Genomic DNA, 22,856 nt, shown 5'->3' with positions numbered 1-22,856 from the left:
GTACAATACAGTACGGCTCAATACATACAATTGTTAAGGGGATGCAGACCTGAGAAAGACGTTTGTCTTGTTTCCATCAGGGTCCCCCATTTTCAATTCATATATTCACATCCCCTTAACAATTGTATGTATTGAGCTGTACTGTACTGTACCCATTCTGCAATCTGTTAATAAACTTTTCAATCAAAGGGATATGTTAGAAGTAAACGACCTGACTTGTCTACAACATGGCAGAACTCTAAACACTCTGTTGTATTTACTTCCCGATCAGCTGCTACACTCCAGCTGCACACATTTAGCTCGTGTTAGCTAGCTAGCTTACTTAGCTAGCAGCTAACGTGCTAACGGCTGTTAAGATGACGGTTTGCTTGCATTCGTCAAACATTTAACCGACTTGAGGTAACGTTAGCTATAAACTGAGAACGCGTGTTGGTATATTCCTGACCCGGCAGGTCCATCTCACTTAGCCCACCGTCTGCTGGTCTCCCGGCTAACAGAGCTAGCAGTTAGCCAGTAGAGCTAACAGAGCTAACAGAGCTAACAGTTAGCAGCTAAAGCTAATCTCCTGACACACAGCTAACTGTAAGGCCGCGACATGTCTCCCAACAAAACAATAACAATAAGCTGAAATACAAATAACAGTCACAATTTAATATTCAGTGTTAGTTAGTCAAACAAAAGCCCCGTTTGATTTACCTGTGTACTTTTGGCGTAAGGTTTAGCGGCGATATGATATCTTCTGCTTCTGATTCTCCCTCCAGTCGTGACGTGTCTCCTGTGACGCCGGAGGCCTGAATGCCTTCTACAACAGAACTGCGTTTCCGCGTCTCTGATTGGCCAGGTCATTTCTGGTCATGTGTCATGTACGCCCAATCGTGGGACCGCAAGTGTCTACACTGGTTAAGCTTAGGCGCTCGTTCGAAGTTGGTTAAGGAAAGAGTTTGTCTTAGAGCAGGGCGATAGAACGCCAGGTAGTTTGCAGCATAGATATATATCTATAGTTTGCAGTCTGTTAGACCCGGAAATAGGAGCAGAACTTGCTGTCCCACGATTGGCGCACATGTCACATGACCTGGCCAATCGGAGCGCAAAACTCGAACGCGGAAGCACTCTTCGGCTGCCCAAAGTATTCCGAGAGCTGTCATGCAGCGCAGCGCCACCAGAGGGAGCACTATTGTTTGATTGAAAACTTTATTAACAGATTACAGAATGGGTAAGGGGATGCAGACCAGAGAAACACTTTCGTCTTGTTTACATCAGGGTCCCCCATTTTCAATTCATCATAACATATATGACATACATGACATACAGATACAGACAGTACTGCTACATCTATACATTTATGACATACCAGATTTGCAAATACAGTACTGTTTGTGAATCTTGTGATACAAAAATAGTCTAAAAAAAGAGAGTATACACATTTGACGTAGAAACAGTACATTGGAGGAGGTGGGGTTGGGGGGGTACTGTACATAGGATGTGGGGGGGGGGGGGGGGGGGGTGTTGTATGTGTCACAGCCTACCGCTTCAGAGATCACCGGCAAAAAAATATCAAATTCATATACGGTAGTAATTTTAGCACAAGTAATTTTAGCACAAGTTTATACAACAATAGATATTAATGCAAAAAAACAAGAAAAATAATGTGCCATTGTATATAGATAATTTGATTTAGCTGTAACAATACTGCATTCAAATTGTGCATCAAAATATCAATATTGCAATTATATATTTACTATTATAATATGATAAAGATGGACAAGAAATTAAATAAACGGCAAGAAATAAATAATTAGCTTATTTCAATTCAGAAGGAACAACGAAACCACCCCAGATAATGAACATGTTGTATGTATTTTTTCAATATGTCATGATAATAATAATGTGTACAAAAAAACTAAAAACAAACCCTCAAGTATAAAACAATATTAGTAGTACTAATTATTAGAAATCACCTCTCAGCATGTTCACTAAACTGCATTATTTACAATACAGACATTCAAAGCATGGAATCACTGGGGCAGAACAATGCTGGAGCCAATTTAATTCAAATATTAGATAAATACAGAGCCAATTTTATTCAAATATTAGATAAATACAAATATAATAAATAGACATTACGTTACAAACATTACTTGAACTGACAGGAGATTAATATATATATATATATATATATAGACACCAACACTGATATGAGAGGAACACTGCCAGGCTGGTGACCCTGTTAGAAGTAACTGTTCTTCATGTATATCACTGAAAAACAGAGTGGATTATATTATAAAAATGCATCACTTGACTTTGCACTGATTGTCTCCAGAGGTTGAAGGTGACGCTCACAGCACAGCTGCTGTGTGGAGCATCACAGATATGTCTCCCCTCTCCACCTCCCTCACTCCCTCGTTCACGTCTCACATGGTCTCACATCACAGATATGTCTCCCCTCTCCACCTCCCTCACTCCCTCGTTCACGTCTCACATGGTCTTACATCACAGACATGTCTCCCCTCTCCACCTCCCTCACTCCCTCGTTCACGTCTCACATGGTCTCACATCACAGATATGTCTCCCCTCTCCACCTCCCTCACTCCCTCGTTCACGTCTCACATGGTCTTACATCACAGATGTCTCCCCTCTCCACCTCCCTCACTCCCTCCCTCACGTCTCACATGGTCTTACATCACAGATATGTCTCCCCTCTCCACCTCCCTCACTCCCTCGTTCACGTCTCACATGGTCTCACATCACAGATATGTCTCCCCTCTCCACCTCCCTCACTCCCTCGTTCACGTCTCACATGGTCTCACATCACAGATATGTCTCCCCTCTCCACCTCCCTCACTCCCTCGTTCACGTCTCACATGGTCTTACATCACAGATATGTCTCCCCTCTCCACCTCCCTCACTCCCTCGTTCACGTCTCACATGGTCTCACATTTGTTGTGACAGCGTCAGGCAGGATATTAGATCATGCAGTGGAAGTCCACTGTGCGGCCGATACATGATGCAACACAAGAGAAGCCCTTTTTTGTCAGTTGTTGTGGACGGCACACACACACACACACACACACACACACACACACACACACACACACACACACACACACACACACACACACACACACACACACACACACACACACACACACACACACACACACACACACACACACACACACACACACACACACACACACACACACACACACACACACACACACAGGATATTGTATATTGTATGGTAACTCAGTTACTTCTATTCTGCATCGAACATTGTACATATGTCTATACTGAACACTGTGACCTTTTTGTACTTCTATTTTACATGCTATACTATTTTATTTCATACTATCTTGTCTAGCACAGTCTCTGGAGCGTAACAGTAAGAAGCATTTTGTATAAAAGTATTCTGTACTTCTGTATGACAACTATTAAAGAAACTTGAACTTGAAACACACACGCACACACACACACATACACACACACTTAAATGCAGAAGTTAAATAAATGTATCGACTTTAAGTGCAATTAAATTAAACATAGCTCACAGTAGTTAAAAAGGAAACACATTATGTTAAGGCTACAGTTGGTTGTGCCTTTTCATTTGGAAATGTGCAAAACAATTTTTTTTTCACGATGCTGAGGATTAACATTGTACCAATACTTCACCGTGTTGTTCCAGAAGTATAGGTACAGAAGCTGTGACATCATTCATCAGCCTCGGTGAGGTGTGTCCCCCTCCGCTCTATAAGATCTTTAACAACAACAAGCCCTGGTTTTCAGCACAACTCAGGCGGCTGAGGTCGGAGAAGGAGGTGGCCAGGCTCAGTGGAGACGCTCATCGGTTCAGGCAGGCCAAGTACAAGTTCACCAAAGAGGTGAGGGAGGCATAATATCGCTTCTCAGAGAAACTGCGACAACAGCTCTCTGAGGGGAATTCCTCCTCCGTATGGAAAGGCCTCAAGACCTTTTGCTTTCCGCAACGCAGTTCGGTTTCCGGGTTCCTCTGATTGGCCGCTCGCTCTGTGTGTTGTGTTGCAGCGCGCACCAGAGCGGCAGAGTTGATTGATTGATTGAAAACTTTATTAATGCAGAATGGGTACAGTACAGTACAGCTCAATACATACAATTGTTAAGGGGATGCAGACCAGAGAAAGACTTTCGTCTTGTTTACATCAGGGTCCCCCATTTTCAATTCATCGTAACATATATGACATACATGACATACAGATAGACAGAGGTCGCTGCCTTCCTCAATTTATACGCATGGAAGTATCGACTACGCCGTAACGAATCATTAAAAAAATATACCGTTAACTGGAATATGTTGTGCCTTTACACATATGGCACAATATGTTTTGTCATGACAAACCAATAAAATATCGCATCGCCGGCTGTCTCTGGCTTGCTCCAGTGGACACCAGAGCTCAGCGATGCCGCTCGCGGCAGCATATTCTCGCCGCTGGCTGAGCTCTGGTGTCCGCTGGAGCAAGCCAGAGACAGCCGGCGATGCGATATTTTATTAGTTTGTCATGACAAACCAATTACATAATCCAACATATGTGTAAAGGCACAACATATTCCAGTTAACGGTATCTTTTTTTTAATGATTCGTTACGGCGCAATCAATACTTCCATGCATTCGGGACCTCCATGTTATGGGGGTATTCATCAGACAAATCGGATCCGGGGATTCGGCTCCCATCAGTCGGGCAAGAACTGTGGGTTTTCAGCCTCTCTCCTCTCTCCTGGAGCTTAAGGGGGAGCTTAGTATTCCTGCCTCTGAGGAGGTGGCTACAACAACTACATGCAGTCACTGTGTGTTGTTGTAGCCAGCGGGTAAATCGCGATTTTTTTAATTTGTTTGTCATGACAAACCAATTACATAATCCAACATATGTGTAAAGGCACAACATATTCCAGTTAACGGTATATTTGTTTAATGATTCGTTACGGCGTAGTCAATACTTCCATGTGTATAAATTGAGGAAGGCAGCGACCTCTGCCGCTCTGGTGCTGCAACACAACACACAGCAGAGCGGCAGCGGTGGATAAGGGGCCGTGCTAGCGCGGGTCACGTGGGGGTCGCGGCCAATCAGAGGAACCCGGAAACCGAACTGCGCTGCGGAAAGCATACACGCGGCCCGGACTCTCTCTCCCCCTCTGCCCTGAAGCACTGCGCTGACCAGCTCGCCCCGGTGTTTACCACCATTTTTAATGCCTCGCTGGAGCTGTGTCACGTCCCAGCATGCTTCAAGGCCTCAACCATCATCCCCGTCCCCAAGAAGGCCAAGGTCACGGGCCTTAATGACTACAGACCTGTCGCCCTGACCTCTGTGGTCATGAAGGTCCTGGAGCGCTTTGTCCTGGCCCACCTGAAGCTCATCACAGATCCTGTGCTGGACCCGCTGCAGTTCGAGTACAGAGCCAACAGATCCACAGAGGATGCTGTGAACATGGCCCTGCACTACACACTGGAACATCTGGACTGCGCGGGCAACTATGTCAGGATCTTGTATGTGGACTTCAGCTCGGCCTTCAACACCATCCTTCCACCCGTCCTGGAGCACCAGCTCTCCCTGCTGCAGGTGCCGGCCTCCATGCCTGGTCATGACATGTTTTACACAAACAGACTAAACAAAGGTGGAGGGGGTGTGGCATTATATGTTGATAGTAAAATGGATTGTAAAGTGTTGGATAAGATGTCATTGGCAGTAGAAAATGTGTTTGAATGTGTAACAGTTGAAATAAGCTTGGCAAAAAAGAAGAATATAGTTGTTAGCTGTATATATAGGACACCAGGATCAGATATTAATGTGTTTAACAACTGGATGGAAAAACTATTTTCTATAAATAATCAAAAAGATGTATTCATATGTGGGGATTTCAATATTGATCTGCTAAATCCCCCAAAACATAGATTGACAGAGGAATTCATTGACACTATGTTCAGCATGAGCCTATATCCTAAAATCACCAGACCCAGCAGAATAACTTCACATAGTGCCACACTGATAGATAACATTTTTACAAACATAATACTAATACAATACTGTGAGTGGGCTATTACTTAATGACATTAGTGACCATCTACCAACTTTTGTTGTGTATGATACTATGTATAGAAAAGTCCTGGAGGCAAAAAATTACTTAATTAAACAGGATTGGAATACAGTATACCAAAAAAATAATATTGATGTCGCCTATGACTCTTTTCTGGAAATATTTAAAGCATCTTATGACAACAAATGTCCAATAAAAAAAACAGGACAAGAGAAGAAATTCCACAAAGAATCCATGGTTAACAAAGGGGCTATTAAATGCTTGAAAAAATAAAAACCTGTTGTATAGAATATTTATTAAATACAGAACTAATGAAACAGAGTCTAAATATAAAATGTATAAAAACAAGTTAACAATTATTATGAGAAATTGTAAAAAGGATACTATGCCAATCTGCTAGAAAGTAAAAAACATGATATTAAGGGTATTTGGAAGGTGCTTAATAATCTTATCAGAAAGGGGTCTAATGGTGTGAACTATCCAGATCATTTTATTGTAAATGGAAAGTCCATAAGCAACATGGATGAGGTGGTTGATGGTTTTAATAAATTCTTTGTACGTATTGAACCTGAATTGGCAGAGAAAATGACATTCACAACTGGGTCACTGGATAAACTGATAGACTTCAACTCAAGCTCAATGTTTATTTATCCGGTAGATGAAAATGAAGTAATGGACACTGTATTGAACTGTAAGAATAAAAAATCTAAAGATTATAATGATATTGATATGGAGACGATTAAGAAAATTGTTGGGGGAATTATAAAACCACTAACTAATTTTGCAACTTATCTTTTCAAACAGGAACATTTCCAAATAAAATGAAAATAGCTAAAGTAATACCATTATTTAAATCAGGGGATAAACATACTTTTACAAATTACCGGCCAGTCTCTCTCCTACCTCAGTTCTCAAAAATACTAGAAAAGCTTTTTTCAATAAGACTTTTCAGTTTTATTGAAAAAAATAACTTGCTTTCTGACAGCCAGTATGGTTTCCGACATAATAGATCAACTTCATTGGCACTTACAGACCTAACTGAGGAAATCACCACATGTACGGACAACAAGAAATTTGCTGTAGGAATATTTATAGATTTGAAGAAGGTGTTTGATACTATAGATCATGGTATACTGTAATTCCTCTAATAGTAACCCCGGCTTGTATTTGTTTCAACTGTAGCGGATACCAGGCTTGTATTAGGAGGAGGCATGTATAAGAGAGAGGCCTATATTTCTAATTTTCAAACAGATCATAATGAATAAATCAACATTTTGTGTCAGTTTGAACCCAGTAAAATGTACTGGGTTCATTTATTGAAACCAAGTACTGTATGAAATACGGTAGTAAACAGTGCAATTACAGATGGTAAAAAAAAGTTAAATAAAGTAAAATAGTGCAATCACAATTCTGGTATAATAATAATAATAATAATAATAATAATAATAATAATAACTTCGTTTTATACAATTCTGAGGTAGGCTTACTCTCTTGGTAAACATTAACACAATACCATTATGGTATTTACTGCACAGCCAGGCCAGCATATACATGAAACCCGGCTTGTATTAGGAGGCCGGCTTATAATTGCTTAGCTCAACAGCGCACCCGGTCATTAATAGAGACCCGGTTTTTAATTGAATACCGGTTACTATTAGAGGAATAACGGTATTATAAAAAAAAACTGGATCGATGTGGTATTAGAGGAACTGTTCTAAATTGTCTGGAAAGTTATTTGGAAGACAGGAAACAATATGTACAAATTGACAAACATAGGTCAATACTGATGAACATCGTCTGCGGAGTACCGCAAGGGTCAATTTTGGGTCCAATACTGTTTTTATTATACATTAATGACATATGACATATCCTTGGCATGACCATCTCCCGGGACTTGAAATGGGAGCTCAACATCACAGGCCTGCTCAAAAAGGCCCAGGAGAGGATGTTCTTCCTCCGGCAGTTGAAAAAATACAAACTGCCGAAGACCATGATGGCCCAATTTTACACGGCCATCATTGAGTCTATCCTCACCCTCTCCATCATCTCCTGGTTCCCCGCTGCAGCGGGTGATTCGCTCTGCGGAGAGGGTGATCACTGTTACATTTTCAATGTACAGGTGATTAAACTGGGTATAAAATATATAAATTAGTAGTACTAATGAGTAATAGTGCTAAATCAGATGTACTATGTAAAGAGTTGTAGAGTGATACAGGTGTAAAGACACTATGGTAGTAGTCATATTACTGGCCAGCAGCGTAACTAGTAAGAGAAGGATATGTACATATATTTATAAATGTTTTACCAGGGACAGTGCACATTAATCTTCAGTTTCCACATCAATGTAAATGTGCCAGAATGAGCTAATGAGCTGCTGGAGGAAACCCACAGGAACACGGGGAGAACATGCAAACTCCACACAGAACGGCCCCCTGCTGGGGTTCGAACCCAGGACCTTCCTGCTGTGAGGCAGCGGTGCCAACCACTGTGCCACCGTGCCACTGTGCCGCCCACCACTATATAGATACAGTATCTACAGAAAAGGACTATGTGTAGGTATATACAGCATTTGTACATGCTAGTATCATACAGAGCTATGGGTTATATGTAGGGATGCACGATAATTATCTGGTCAATAATTATCGGGCCGATATCAGTAGTTATGCATTATCAGCATCCCGATAAAATTATTGATAGCTCCGTTAATTTTTTTTTTACACTTTTTTCTTTTCAGACGTCAACGTTCACACGCACAATATACGCTTACTTAGGATTTGACTTGATTCAACAACAAAGCAGTCGGGGCGATGGCAAGCCGAAAACGGTCGAAAATGTGGTTATTTGAAGTTTGGATTTTTTTCTTTCACAACTGAGGTAGGTAGATTACATCTTTAGAGACTAAAGTACCGAAAAAAGGTACCGTTGGGTACCGGTATCGATTCACAGGTACCGGTACCGTATCGGTTCAAATGTGAACGGTACCCATCCCTACTGACAAAGCACAATACCTGTTGGTTTTTAGTTCACTCATTGTTCAGGGATGAATTTTGTGATTGACTCAAATTATATTTATTTGGAAAAATAAATATAGTCACTTTATTTGAAGAGTCAAAACTGTTCTCTTGGCTTTGTTTTGTTCATCGTAGTAACGCTCATGTCATGATAAATCTGGTTAGGTCAACACTACAGGAATATACATAAAAAAAAAAAAATTATAAATACAATAAATATATATATATCGGTTATCGGTATCGGTCTTGAGGAGCAGAAAGTTATCGGTATCGATATCGGGGTAAAAAAAAATCAATATCGTGCACCCCTAGTTATATGCAGGTATATTCAGACAAATATGTATATATATACTGTATGTATGCAGAAAATATAAGAATATAAATGTAAATATGGGGTATATACAGCACTGTTGTACATGCTATCATACAGAGTATGGGTAGACTATAGTTCGAGGTAGGTCGTTAAGATCACTATGATTACAGTGTAGGGCCGTTGTAGACGGTGAAAGCAGTAGGTCGTTAAGATGACTATGATTACAGTGTAGGGCCGTTGTAGACGGTGAAAGCAGTAGGTAGTTAAGATGACTATGATTACAGTGTAGGGCCGTTGTAGACGGTGAAAGCAGTAGGTAGTTAAGATGACTATGATTACAGTGTAGGGCCGTTGTAGACGGTGAAAGCAGTAGGTAGTTAAGATGACTATGATTACAGTGTAGGGCCGTTGTAGACGGTGAAAGCAGTAGGTAGTTAAGAAGACTATGATTACAGTGTAGGGCCGTTGTAGACGGTGAAAGCAGTAGGTAGTTAAGATGACTATGATTACAGTGTAGGGCCGTTGTAGACGGTGAAAGCAGTAGGTAGTTAAGATGATTATGATTACAGTGTAGGGCCGTTGTAGACGGTGAAAGCAGTAGGTAGTTAAGATGATTATGATTACAGTGTAGGGCCGTTGTAGACGGTGAAAGCAGTAGGTAGTTAAGATGACTATGATTACAGTGTAGGGCCGTTGTAGACGGTGAAAGCAGTAGGTAGGTAGTTAAGATGACTATGATTACAGTGTAGGGCCGTTGTAGACGGTGAAAGCAGTAGGTAGGTAGTTAAGATGACTATGATTACAGTGTAGGGCCGTTGTAGACGGTGAAAGCAGTAGGTAGGTAGTTAAGATGACTATGATTACAGTGTAGGGCCGTTGTAGACGGTGAAAGCAGTAGGTAGGTATAAATCGAATGTAAATCGAGTATCAGAGTCGTAGGGTAACAGATATGGAGTCATTGTTTTTTTTTTTTTTTTTTTTTGTCTTTTTTCCCCCTCCATTTTCCTCTGATTTTCTCCCATCCCAATGTTAGTCGTATGCCAATTCCCAGTCCCTTCCTGGTCGCTGCGCTTTACCCCCCACAGTCAGATCATTTGGGAGAGTGGAGGCTACCACGTGCTTCCTCCGACACACGTCCAGCCAATCACCGCTTCTTTTCACCTGGCAGCGCGGATTCTCATTGAGAGGGCGTAGCGTGTGGGAGGACCACACTATCCCCCTCACGTCCAATCCGCGCTTAGCAGGCGCCCCGACCGAACTGTAGGAGTCGCTGTTTACAACGACCCGGACCCACCCCGCCAGCTTCTCCCACCCTCTGATACAGCCAATTGTATCAGTGCAGACGGCCAGCCAAGCTGGTGACAACCCCGGAGCTGTGAGCTGGATTCGAACAGGCGAACCAAGCTCACAGCTCCGGGGCTGGTGACGAACGCAATCTCCGCTCGACCACCTAACCGCCGTGATATGGAGTCATTGTTAACACATTGAGTGCCACGCCCCTTCCGGGAAGTGACCACTTCCGTGCCGTCCATTAAACCCATGTAAGCGTAGTTGTAGTTTGTAGAGCTAAACCTATATTTTATATAGCTATGGGTCTAATAACGCCTGTCGAGTCTCATTGAGCTACTTCTGGTCAACGTGCAAAAAACAGATTATTTTTTCATCCGTACATTTCCGTTTTGAATATGAACATAGTCCGGCCGCTTCTGAGCAATTCCAGGGAAAAGACACGAAAACAGCGGTTTTGTGTAATTCAATTAAACATGTTGTCATTTTTCGCCTGATTATCGGATCTTCCTGAAATCAACGCTAGATCATCACTATTATCCTTTGTCGTGCACGCATGCAATGTGATTTAGACCGGTGCAACCCAACGGAAAACAACCAAACAGCTATAACACAGATAGCTTCAATCGCAGTAGAAATAAATATCAGATCAACCCAAGCTTTCATATGTTGTCCTTACAGTCTGAAGTAATGAAAAAAAAAGAATCCAATATTCCAAATTATGTTATATCTACCGTACTTTTCGCACTATAAGCCGCACCCGACTATAAGCCGCAGCAGCTAAATTGAATGATGTGTACATATATAAGCCGCACTGGACTATAAGCCGCAGGTGTTTTAATGTTTAATTACCATATGTAATTAGCTTTGGGACACAATACTGTCGGACAAATAACAAGCATTAACTCATTTACAAGTTGTATTAAGTTTAGCAAATAATGGAACAGATAAATAACCTTTCAATGCAGTCAAAAAAGCAATATTTAGATGTTTACATTTTCGAGTTTGGTCACGTCGAGTCACATATAAGCCGCACCGTTATATAAGCCGCAGGGGGAAAAAATGGGGAAAAAAGCCGCGGCTTATAGTCCGGAAAGTACGGTAGTCAAATTAATGGAAGAACAAATATAAATGTAAGGGGGTAGGGATCAATAAGCTTAGCTTCCCTCTACTCCTTTTTTGGACATGTCTGCTAACCAAACACATTGCTCTTGACCTTTTGTTTATAATTCCTTATTTTATTTTATTTTTTTAATGTTTTTCTATTAATGTTTTTTTAATTTGTTGCTATGATTGTTTGGTTCGACGGAACAAGATATCGTAGAAATATGGAGAATAACATGTCCAAAAATAAACTTTTTCATTCATTCATTCATCCATTCATTCATTCATTCATTCAATAATCTCATCGCCATTCCAGTTATCCACAGCGATCGTGCCTCCGACATTGAAGGACATTGCTCTTCAACGGGCGGACGGGGTCAGTAGTCCAAAGCATCCCTACAAGCGTGTGTTTTGCTGGAGTGTTTAGGACCCGCCCCCACACCGCAGCTCGGTAGAGAAAATAAACTAACCCGTTTCTAATGGGGTGCATTACTGGCCGAAGGCGTTAGAGGGCGGTATAAGACCAGACACACTCAGAACAGTATGCACAAGGTGCCCGCTGAATTATGAATGACAATAGATAATAAAAGAAATACCGTGACAGAAACGTAGATCTATGTGAACGGCAGTCAATGTGTTAATGAACAGTTAATATTAATCAAGTTGCAGTCGGTGTGTTAAAGAGACACACTATGCAATTTGTTGAACATTGTTTCATGTACAATGGTTTGTGACACTAAATAATGTGAGAATTCTGTGAATAAATACATAATTCCTACTTTTTGCCTTTTTATGGGTATTTCTTCTTCTTCAGTTCCACAGATATCGTGACGTATCGTAGAAGCGACCTATGAAAGGCGCTATATAAATTTGATCTATTATTATTAGGGATGCTCGATATTGGCTTTTTTACCAATACCGATATACCGATATTGTCCAACTCTTAATTTCCGATACCAATATCAACCGATATCAACCGATACCAATATATGCAGGGTTTCCCCGCCCAAAAAATGGAATAATTTCAGGTAATTAACATTACATATCTCTTGTTGTGGAATTAACACAACATTATGCATACTTTTGACAATAAATAAAACCTGAATTTGTTCTTACTTGCTTGCCTGGATAAATAAAGGTTATAGAAATGTAAAAAAAAAAAAAAAAAAAAAAAAAGTATTTTTTTGAAAACCGATACCGATATTTTCCGATATCACATTTTAATGCCGATATCGGCCGATAATATCGGTAGGCCGATAATATCGGACATCCCTAATTATTATCATTATTACATTTCTTGCAATATATAGATTATCACTGATACCTGCGTGGGGGATGAGGAGGAGGAGAGGAGACAACACAGTCAGTAAGGAATACTACCAGAGCGTGGGGGATGAGGAGGAGGAGAGGAGACACAACACAGTCAGTAAGGAACACTACCAGAGCGTGGGGGATGAGGAGGAGGAGAGGAGACACAACACAGTCAGTAAGGAATACTACCAGAGCGTGGGGGATGAGGAGGAGGAGAGGAGACACAACACAGTCAGTAAGGAACACTACCAGAGCGTGGGGGATGAGGAGGAGGAGAGGAGACACAACACAGTCAGTAAGGAACACTACCAGAGCGTGGGGGATGAGGAGGAGGAGAGGAGACACAACACAGTCAGTAAGGAATACTACCAGAGCGTGGGGGATGAGGAGGAGGAGAGGAGACACAACACAGTCAGTAAGGAATACTACCAGAGCGTGGGGGATGAGGAGGAGGAGAGGAGACACAACACAGTCAGTAAGGAACACTACCAGAGCGTGGGGGATGAGGAGGAGGAGAGGAGACAACACAGTCAGTAAGGAACACTACCAGAGCGTGGGGGATGAGGAGGAGGAGAGACGACACAACACAGTCAGTAAGGAACACTACCAGAGCGTGGGGGATGAGGAGGAGGAGAGGAGACACAACACAGTCAGTAAGGAATACTACCAGAGCGTGGGGGATGAGGAGGAGGAGAGGAGACACAACACAGTCAGTAAGGAATACTACCAGAGCGTGGGGGATGAGGAGGAGGAGAGACGACACAACACAGTCAGTAAGGAATACTACCAGAGCGTGGGGGATGAGGAGGAGGAGAGGAGACACAACACAGTCAGTAAGGAACACTACCAGAGCGTGGGGGATGAGGAGGAGGAGAGGAGACACAACACAGTCAGTAAGGAACACTACCAGAGCGTGGGGGATGAGGAGGAGGAGAGGAGACACAACACAGTCAGTAAGGAACACTACCAGAGCGTGGGGGATGAGGAGGAGGAGAGGAGACACAACACAGTCAGTAAGGAACACTACCAGAGCGTGGGGGATGAGGAGGAGGAGAGGAGACACAACACAGTCAGTAAGGAACACTACCAGAGCGTGGGGGATGAGGAGGAGGAGAGGAGACAACACACAGTCAGTAAGGAACACTACCAGAGCGTGGGGGATGAGGAGGAGGAGAGGAGACACAACACAGTCAGTAAGGAATACTACCAGAGCGTGGGGGATGAGGAGGAGGAGAGGAGACACAACACAGTCAGTAAGGAATACTACCAGAGCGTGGGGGATGAGGTGGAGGAGAGGAGACAACACAGTCAGTAAGGAATACTACCAGAGCGTGGGGGATGAGGAGGAGGAGAGGAGACAACACAGTCAGTAAGGAACACTACCAGAGCGTGGGGGATGAGGAGGAGGAGAGGAGACAACACAGTCAGTAAGGAATACTACCAGAGCGTGGGGGATGAGGAGGAGGAGAGGAGACAACACAGTCAGTAAGGAATACTACCAGAGCGTGGGGGATGAGGAGGAGGAGAGGAGACAACACAGTCAGTAAGGAACACTACCAGAGCGTGGGGGATGAGGAGGAGGAGAGGAGACACAACACAGTCAGTAAGGAATACTACCAGAGCGTGGGGGATGAGGAGGAGGAGAGGAGACAACACACAGTCAGTAAGGAATACTACCAGAGCGTGGGGGATGAGGAGGAGGAGAGGAGACAACACAGTCAGTAAGGAACACTACCAGAGCGTGGGGGATGAGGTGGAGGAGAGGAGACAACACAGTCAGTAAGGAATACTACCAGAGCGTGGGGGATGAGGAGGAGGAGAGGAGACACAACACAGTCAGTAAGGAACACTACCAGAGAGTGGGGGATGAGGAGGAGGAGAGGAGACACAACACAGTCAGTAAGGAACACTACCAGAGAGTGGGGGATGAGGAGGAGGAGAGGAGACACAACACAGTCAGTAAGGAACACTACCAGAGCGTGGGGGATGAGGAGGAGGAGAGGAGACACAACACAGTCAGTAAGGAACACTACCAGAGCGTGGGGGATGAGGAGGAGGAGAGGAGACAACACAGTCAGTAAGGAACACTACCAGAGCGTGGGGGATGAGGAGGAGGAGAGGAGACACAACACAGTCAGTAAGGAACACTACCAGAGCGTGGGGGATGAGGAGGAGGAGAGGAGACACAACACAGTCAGTAAGGAACACTACCAGAGAGTGGGGGATGAGGAGGAGGAGAGGAGACACAACACAGTCAGTAAGGAACACTACCAGAGCGTGGGGGATGAGGAGGAGGAGAGGAGACAACACACAGTCAGTAAGGAATACTACCAGAGCGTGGGGGATGAGGAGGAGGAGAGGAGACACAACACAGTCAGTAAGGAACACTACCAGAGCGTGGGGGATGAGGAGGAGGAGAGGAGACACAACACAGTCAGTAAGGAACACTACCAGAGCGTGGGGGATGAGGAGGAGGAGGAGAGGAGACAACACACAGTCAGTAAGGAACACTACCAGAGCGTGGGGGATGAGGAGGAGGAGGAGAGGAGACAACACAGTCAGTAAGGAACACTACCAGAGCGTGGGGGATGAGGTGGAGGAGAGGAGACAACACAGTCAGTAAGGAATACTACCAGAGCGTGGGGGATGAGGAGGAGGAGAGGAGACAACACACAGTCAGTAAGGAATACTACACTCTAATAAATTACACGCCAGCGAGAACACTGCGATCATCAGCTGCTGGACTACTAGAGGCTCCCAGAAACAGTCAAAAGAGGATCGGTAATGCAGCCTTTATCAACTACACCCCAAAACTATGGAACAAACTGCCCCAAAAAACATCAGGGAAGCCAACTCGCTAGACATCTTCTAAAGACAGCTTAAAACCCATCTCTTCGCTCAGGCATTTAAATGAAACAGCAGGGATATCGTGACACAAATTGTACTTTACCTGCACTTGTCTTACCCTGCCTACTTTTATACACTTCCTATCAAATTCATGTGTCGGTTCTATGCTAAATGTATCTCACTGCACACTTCTTACTGATGCACTGCTCTGTTGTATGTTAAATACCCTGTTGTAGGTCCGTTCTATTCTATTATTTTTAGCCTATTTTTAAACGGAATCAAACCGCACTTTTTTTTTACTCTGTCTATTCTATTTTTATTATTTTATTACTGAATGAAACTGTAAACAGATTATTGGGATGCTAGATCCTAATGTGAAACACTGTGATTTACCTCACCTTGCTACCTCTCTATCTTTTTTTATGTATTTTTCACTGTTGTGAAGCACTTTGAACTGCAACTTCTGTATGAAAAGCGCTATACAAATAAAGTTATTATTATTATTATTACTACCCAGAGCGTGGGGGATGAGGTGGAGGAAGGCGTCTCCCAGAAGTCCTCCGGAGGCGAAGCTGAGCAGCACCTTCAGCAGGTTCTGGTGTTTGTCCGTGTTGGACTGGACCGGGATGAGGAAGAGGATGAGGAAGGGCGCGGCGCTGATCAGCAGAGTGGCTCCAATGGCCTAGAGAGGTAAACAAAGAGACCAGGGTCGTCAACACGGGGATTCAGAAGAACTTGAGCTTGAACTCATCAAACCCGTGTTTCCACACTGGAGTCATAACCTTTGATTGTAGTCCGATACGGAGTACTTTACTCACTGGTTTGGGGTCACTAGGCAAAAATGTATATACTGTACCTGTAGGGTTATATTCAAAGGTTGAAACTTATATGAGAATAAATGGGAATGAACAAGAAAAGAAAAAGGAAATATAGGGGTTATTTGCACAGGCTGTATTTACCATGTCATATGAAGGGTAGCTGCAAGTTCAATTTAAGACTTTTTAAGACCTTTTTAATACCACTCAGAGCAAACCACGACAATACTAGCAAAACAACAACAACACATAGCGACACTGAACTGGGAGCTGCACCAATTTAAATTATTGCACGTTCCATATAAGCCGTCACCAGACAAGCTCCTGGTAGCCCCGCAATAAACAACATTTCATACATTTTATATTATTTCATCTCCCGACAGCCCAACCAAAATGTAATACCTGTGCAAATGAAATGTAAGACTTTTGAACTGAACTGACCTGGGGCACAAGAACATCACCTTTCCCAGAGTTATAAACTCGGCTAGATGATCCATAATCCACTTCCATTAATTTGTGCTAAGCTAGGCTAGCTTGCAGCCAGATAGCTTTCTACTGAACGCACAGAGAGGAAACTGGGCCCTATTCCCCGTACCTGGTTCAACTAAGTCGATCAAGAGTCCCATTATCCAGATTCAATTAACCCGATGTTTGAATCCGGGATTTTCCTGTTCCTCGAAGGTGGATTCAGTCTCGTTCATTCGAACCAGACTTGAGACTCAGGATAATTGCGCGCGGCCGCTTCAGTTGAAAAGACAGCAGGTGTCGATAGCAGAAATCCTGATTTCCTAACGGCATTGATTGATTGTTTTAAAACTTTATTAACAGATTGCAGAATGGGTACAATGCAGTACGGCTCAATAGCCTCGCCGACAAGTTAAATGCATAATCTATAGGCTAATTTTAAGTCCCTCATTACCCCAATCAATCAGATTATATTTCTTTAAACGTGCCTGCTGGCAGTAGGTTTATGGATTGAATAATCAAATGAGATCTTGCTAGCGAAATATCTTTCAGAATAAGGATACGGCTCTCTTATCCATTGATGGATGTATGGTGGATGTTTTATTTGTCTGGCACCGTGGTGTGATGGATGGTCCTTATGCCTCTCACGCGGACGACCCGCGTTCAAATCCCTGTCTTTTCTAATTTATTTGCTTCTTTTTGCAATGTAAATGCTTCAATTTGGTGCACTTTGAGAGCTATATAAAGAATGACATCCTCAATGCATGTAGATTTATAATATTTTAACTTAAAACTAGGCTACTTTTGCGTAGCCTAAAAATTTTTTATATTAATTATATATTAATTATATTATATTAAATATTATTATATAGTTATTATAAATTATATTGGAAACGGGGGGTTTCGAACTAGGGTCGTCCGCTTGACAGGAGTGAGCACTAGCCATTGCACCACTGTGCCAGACGGGATATATCCATTGTGTATCCATCAATACAAGAGACCCGTGTTTCGAATATTTTTCTTTTGAATGAAGTTTTATCTCTTTATTCTCAAATGCATTCATGTGACGTCAACGGCTCATTCAATTGCTCAAATCCGTCAAACAGCGCATCTCATCAGACATTTTAATCCCAGTTACAATATCACAATAACGTGTGAGTGATGATACAATTCAACAATCCTCAGATTCCTCGTAATTCATAATCCACAAAGACCACAATCCATGCATAGACACTTCAATTTTATGCTTGAATGAAACACAATCCGGGCGCTCCGTTAAGCAAATCTACAGCGGAGAATATATGAAACTAATCAGAGCCAAACGGCCGATAGGTTTCATTCATTAAAAATATCCCAGCGGGATTCACATTTGCAATGCGTAGTTATTAAAATAACCACATGCAGCGTGTATCGCGACTCCGAGCGCCGTATATGACGTGCATTATTTTATTTAGGACAAAGTAAATCTATAGGCTGAATAGGATTTATTATCAGCATTTAGTTCTATTATTATACATTTCAAAAGCCCCCTCTAGGAAAACGAAGCACAAAAACATAATTCAGAATGGTATAATGGGATCTAGACTGAGAAATATTTCAGGAAGCGAGCTGGCATTTCTTTGCGAGGGCGTGGCCATGCAGGTTATCCAGCTAACTGAACTTAACCCTGCTCCGGACCAGGTTCAAACTTTCTGATCTGTTACCATGGTGATTTAGAAAATCCGACTTCGGGGAACAGAAAGGTCTGGCTTAAGTCAAGCTATGGTGGAAATCATCCGGCTAACTCAGTTAGCCAGGTACGGGGAACGGGGCCCTGGTATCCATCTTCTTGTCTGACTCTGGACATAATCCCATAGTTTCCCATAATGTTGGCGTGTTTCTTTAACATCAACATACTGTATGTGACATGGTGTTACGCTGCATGGTGTTGCTGTGGTTTGGGTTGTCTGCTTATTATGGGAACTGTGTCACACAGGGTTGCACTCTGTCACCTCACTGCAACGTTACAGCTTCCTGTTCACATACTTGCTGTATATCTGTATATCTGAGACTCTATATTCAGGGTTGATTGTTTCTAATCTACATATAGATGGGCTCAGTGGCAGTGCGTTGCTAGGCAACAGATTGGACCCAGGTGTATTTCCTGTTGCAGTGTTTACTAATATCAAATATAGGCGTGTTGTCCATTTAGAAAGTTTATGTTGCAGTGTTTGCTAATATCAAATATAGGCATGTTGTCCATTTAGAATGTTTATGGTGCGGTGTTTGCTAATATCAAATATAGGCATGTTGTCCATTTAGAATGTTTATGTTGCAGTGTTTACTAATATCAAATATAGGCGTGTTGTCCATTTAGAATGTTTATGTTGCAGTGTTTACTAATATCAAATATAGGCGTGTTGTCCATTTAGAATGTTTATGTTGCAGTGTTTACTAATATCAAATATAGGCGTGTTGTCCATTTAGAATGTTTATGGTGCAGTGTTTACTAATATCAAATATAGGCGTGTTGTCCATTTAGAATGTTTATGTTGCAGTGTTTACTAATATCAAATATAGGCGTGTTGTCCATTTAGAATGTTTATGTTGCAGTGTTTACTAATATCAAATATAGGCGTGTTGTCCATTTAGAATGTTTATGTTGCCAAGTTGAAACCGTGTATAAACTGACTGCCTACTGACTAGTGAGTCATGTGTTGTGATGTTGTGATTGATTATCTGCCTTAGAAAGGTCCAGAACATTTTCTATTTAGTAGAAAGAATGACAGCAATGGTTCAGGACAACTGGTCAGGTGACCCATAGAAACGTCACTATGAATTAGAAGTACGATGGTGTCAGACAGCAGCACGCCTGTTCTAGGAGGGTTGATGAAGCCTGTTCTAGGAGGGTTGATGAAGCCTGTTCTAGGAGGGTCGATGAAGCCTGTTCTAGGAGGGTCGATGAAGCCTGTTCTAGGAGGGTCGATGAAGCCTGTTCTAGGAGGGTTGATGAAGCCTGTTCTAGGAGGGTTGATGAAGCCTGTTCTAGGAGGGTTGATGAAGCCTGTTCTAGGAGGGTTGATGAAGCCTGTTCTAGGAGGGTTGATGAAGCCTGTTCTAGGAGGGTCGATGAAGCCTGTTCTAGGAGGGTTGATGAATGAAAAACCCAACACTAAACCAAATAGCACCACATCAAGGTTTGGTGTGTGTTGCACAGGGGCTTATGGAGGTGATGGGATCATACCTGCGTCCAGAGCTCCACCAGGTCTCTCTTCTCTCCCTCCGCCTCCCGCTTCACTCGCTCCTCTCCGTGCGCGTGTCCATGGCCGCTCTCTTTGTGCACACGCACAACCTCCTCATCATGGGCGTGTCCGTGGTGTTCCTCATCATGGGCGTGTCCGTGGTGTTCCTCATCATGGGCGTGTCCGTGGGCGTGTCCGTGGGCGTGTCCGTGGTGTCCCTCATCGTGGGCGTGTCCGTGGGCGTGTCCGTGGGCGTGTCCGTGGTGTCCCTCATCATGGGCGTGTCCGTGGTGTTCCTCATCATGGGCGTGTCCGTGGTGTTCCTCATCATGGGCGTGTCTGTGGGCGTGTCCGTGGTGTTCCTCATCGTGGGCGTGTCCGTGGTGTCCCTCATCGTGGGCGTGTCCGTGGGCGTGTCCGTGGGCGTGTCCGTGGGCGTGGTGTCCCTCATCAGGCAGGTTGGCCTCCGCGCTCCACTTACTTGCTCCGTGGTGCATTTTTACCTGAGGACCGTGGCCGTGGCAACCGCCTTCGCCATGGGAGTGGGCGTGGCCGTGATGATGGTGGCCGTGGTCGCCATGGGAATGGCTGTGAGCGACAGCAAGCAGCAACACTGCAGACGTGAGCAGCAGACGTACATGGGTCATCTCGGCCCCTGTGAGGGAGAGAGAGGGAGAGACTGTTGAGGAATAAAGAAACACAAACATTGTATGGTTGGTGGGTTAACAACCTCTTGAGCCCGGAGCCCTATTTTCTGAAAATCCGCCTAAAAATACATACCTAAGTAAATGGAAGATTGCTCCACTTGGGTTAGGGAGCAAGAAATGTAGTCTTAAATGATGGTGGAGAGAGCAGAGTGTGGAAACAAACTGGCTGGATTTGATATTGAAATGTGTTTTTACGTTCGAGCCAGGTGGCACGGATTATACATACAGTGAGTCATTGTCTCTACCATTTGATGAAACGTCAATACTCCGTTGACTCTATTAACTTCTGGTCATTGAGCTACATTTTGAACGAATTAATGAATGAAGAATTTTTAACACAGACTTGTGTTAGTACTCATTTGTTTTAAAACCTTTATTTAATATGTATACCTGCATAATAACCCTTTTGACATAACTGTAGATTCTATATCTGTACATATCCCTTACCTACTCTTACTAGTTACACTGCTGGTCAGTATGACTTACAGGTATAAAGACACTATGGTAGTATCACTGTACATATTAAATACTACAACTCTGTACACATACTTCTGATTAGCACTATTACTCAGTAGTACTCATTTATTGTTTAACCTTTATTTACCCAGGGTAGGTTCGCTGAGCTGGTGCTCTTTTTCAGGAACGCCCTGCTTCACACTCACACCTCTGGTTGGTGCCAAACTGCCAAACTTATTTTCGTTGTAATGTACTTGTGCTGTATAATGACATAATACATTATTTTTAATGTAATGTAATCTAATGTATCTATGTACGCAATGAATGGGCCAGGTGATTATACCAAGTGATTGATTGATTGATTGATTGATTGAAATGTTTATTACAGATTGTAAACTGGGTACAATACAGTACGGCTCAATACACACAATTGTTAAGGGGATGCAGACCAGAGAAAGACTTTCGTCTTGTTTACATCAGGGTCCCCCATTTTCAATTCATCAGGACATATATGACATACATGACATACAGATAGACAGTACTGCTACATCTATACTATTACGATGAATTGAAAATGGGGGACCCTGATGTAAACAAGACGAAAGTCTTTCTCTGGTCTGCATCCCCTTAACAATTGTGTGTATTGAGCCGTACTGTACTGTAACCATTCTGCAATCTGTTAATAAAGTTTTCAATCAATCAATCAAAACTGTGTAGTAAAAAGAGATTGTAAAAAATATATACATCCGAAAGGGAAGAACCTACCAACCTCCTCCAATGTACAGTTTCTTCGTCAAATGTGTATACTCTATTTTTCTGGACTCTTTTTGTATCACAAACAGTACTGTATTTTTAAATCTGGTATGTCATAAATGTATAGATGTAGCAGTACTGTCTGTATCTGTATGTCATGTATGTGACGATGAATTGAAAATGGGGGACCCTGATGTAAACAAGACGAAAGTCTTTCTCTGGTCTGCATCCCCTTAACAATTGTGTGTATTGAGCCGTACTGTATTGTACCCATTCTGCAATCTGTTAAATAAAGTTTTCAATCAATCAATCAAGAAGAAACTGTACATTGGGGGGGGGGGGGGGGGGCAGGATATGATCTGGTTCCCTAGTTTCGGCTGACGTGACGTAGCTAACGTTAACTTATTGACCAGATATGCCTGTACATATATATATATATATAATATAGTTGTGTATGGTAGGGTGACCAAACGTCCTCTTTTGCCCAGACATGTCCACTTTAG

The 22,856-nt window shown here is 42.8% G+C and overlaps 2 protein-coding genes and 1 long non-coding RNA gene across 3 annotated transcripts in view; all 3 read right to left on the bottom strand.

Moving 5' to 3' along the window:
* LOC311239611 overlaps positions 1-769 on the bottom strand; it is a 43,095-nt gene extending 42,326 nt beyond the window's left edge. The window contains exon 1 of the long non-coding RNA XR_014620438.1: positions 697-769. This is a non-coding gene — a long non-coding RNA (uncharacterized lncRNA). The remainder of the gene's footprint in view (positions 1-696) is intronic.
* LOC311238889 (uncharacterized protein) overlaps positions 1-22,856 on the bottom strand; it is a gene marked incomplete at both ends in the record, with an annotated part of 75,730 nt that overhangs the window by 46,688 nt on the left and 6,186 nt on the right. The gene's annotated exons all lie outside the window — the stretch shown is intronic.
* On the bottom strand, positions 2,228-21,089 carry LOC311238829 (uncharacterized protein; the record flags this gene model as incomplete). The annotated part of the gene is made up of 4 exons (XM_084327030.1): positions 20,440-21,089; positions 16,450-16,618; positions 8,098-8,142; positions 2,228-2,256 (listed from the first exon to the last, which is right to left on the bottom strand). Exons 1-4 carry the CDS (start codon positions 21,082-21,084, stop codon positions 2,228-2,230), a joined length of 888 nt encoding a protein of 295 aa, XP_084183156.1. The 5' UTR covers positions 21,085-21,089.

This window comes from Notolepis coatsorum (genome assembly GCF_963971535.1).
Source record: "Notolepis coatsorum genome assembly, chromosome: 13".
Lineage (NCBI taxonomy): Eukaryota > Metazoa > Chordata > Actinopteri > Aulopiformes > Paralepididae > Notolepis > Notolepis coatsorum.
The sequence above is the reverse complement of the archived record's forward strand: the minus strand, read 5'-3'. Positions and strand labels throughout refer to the sequence as shown.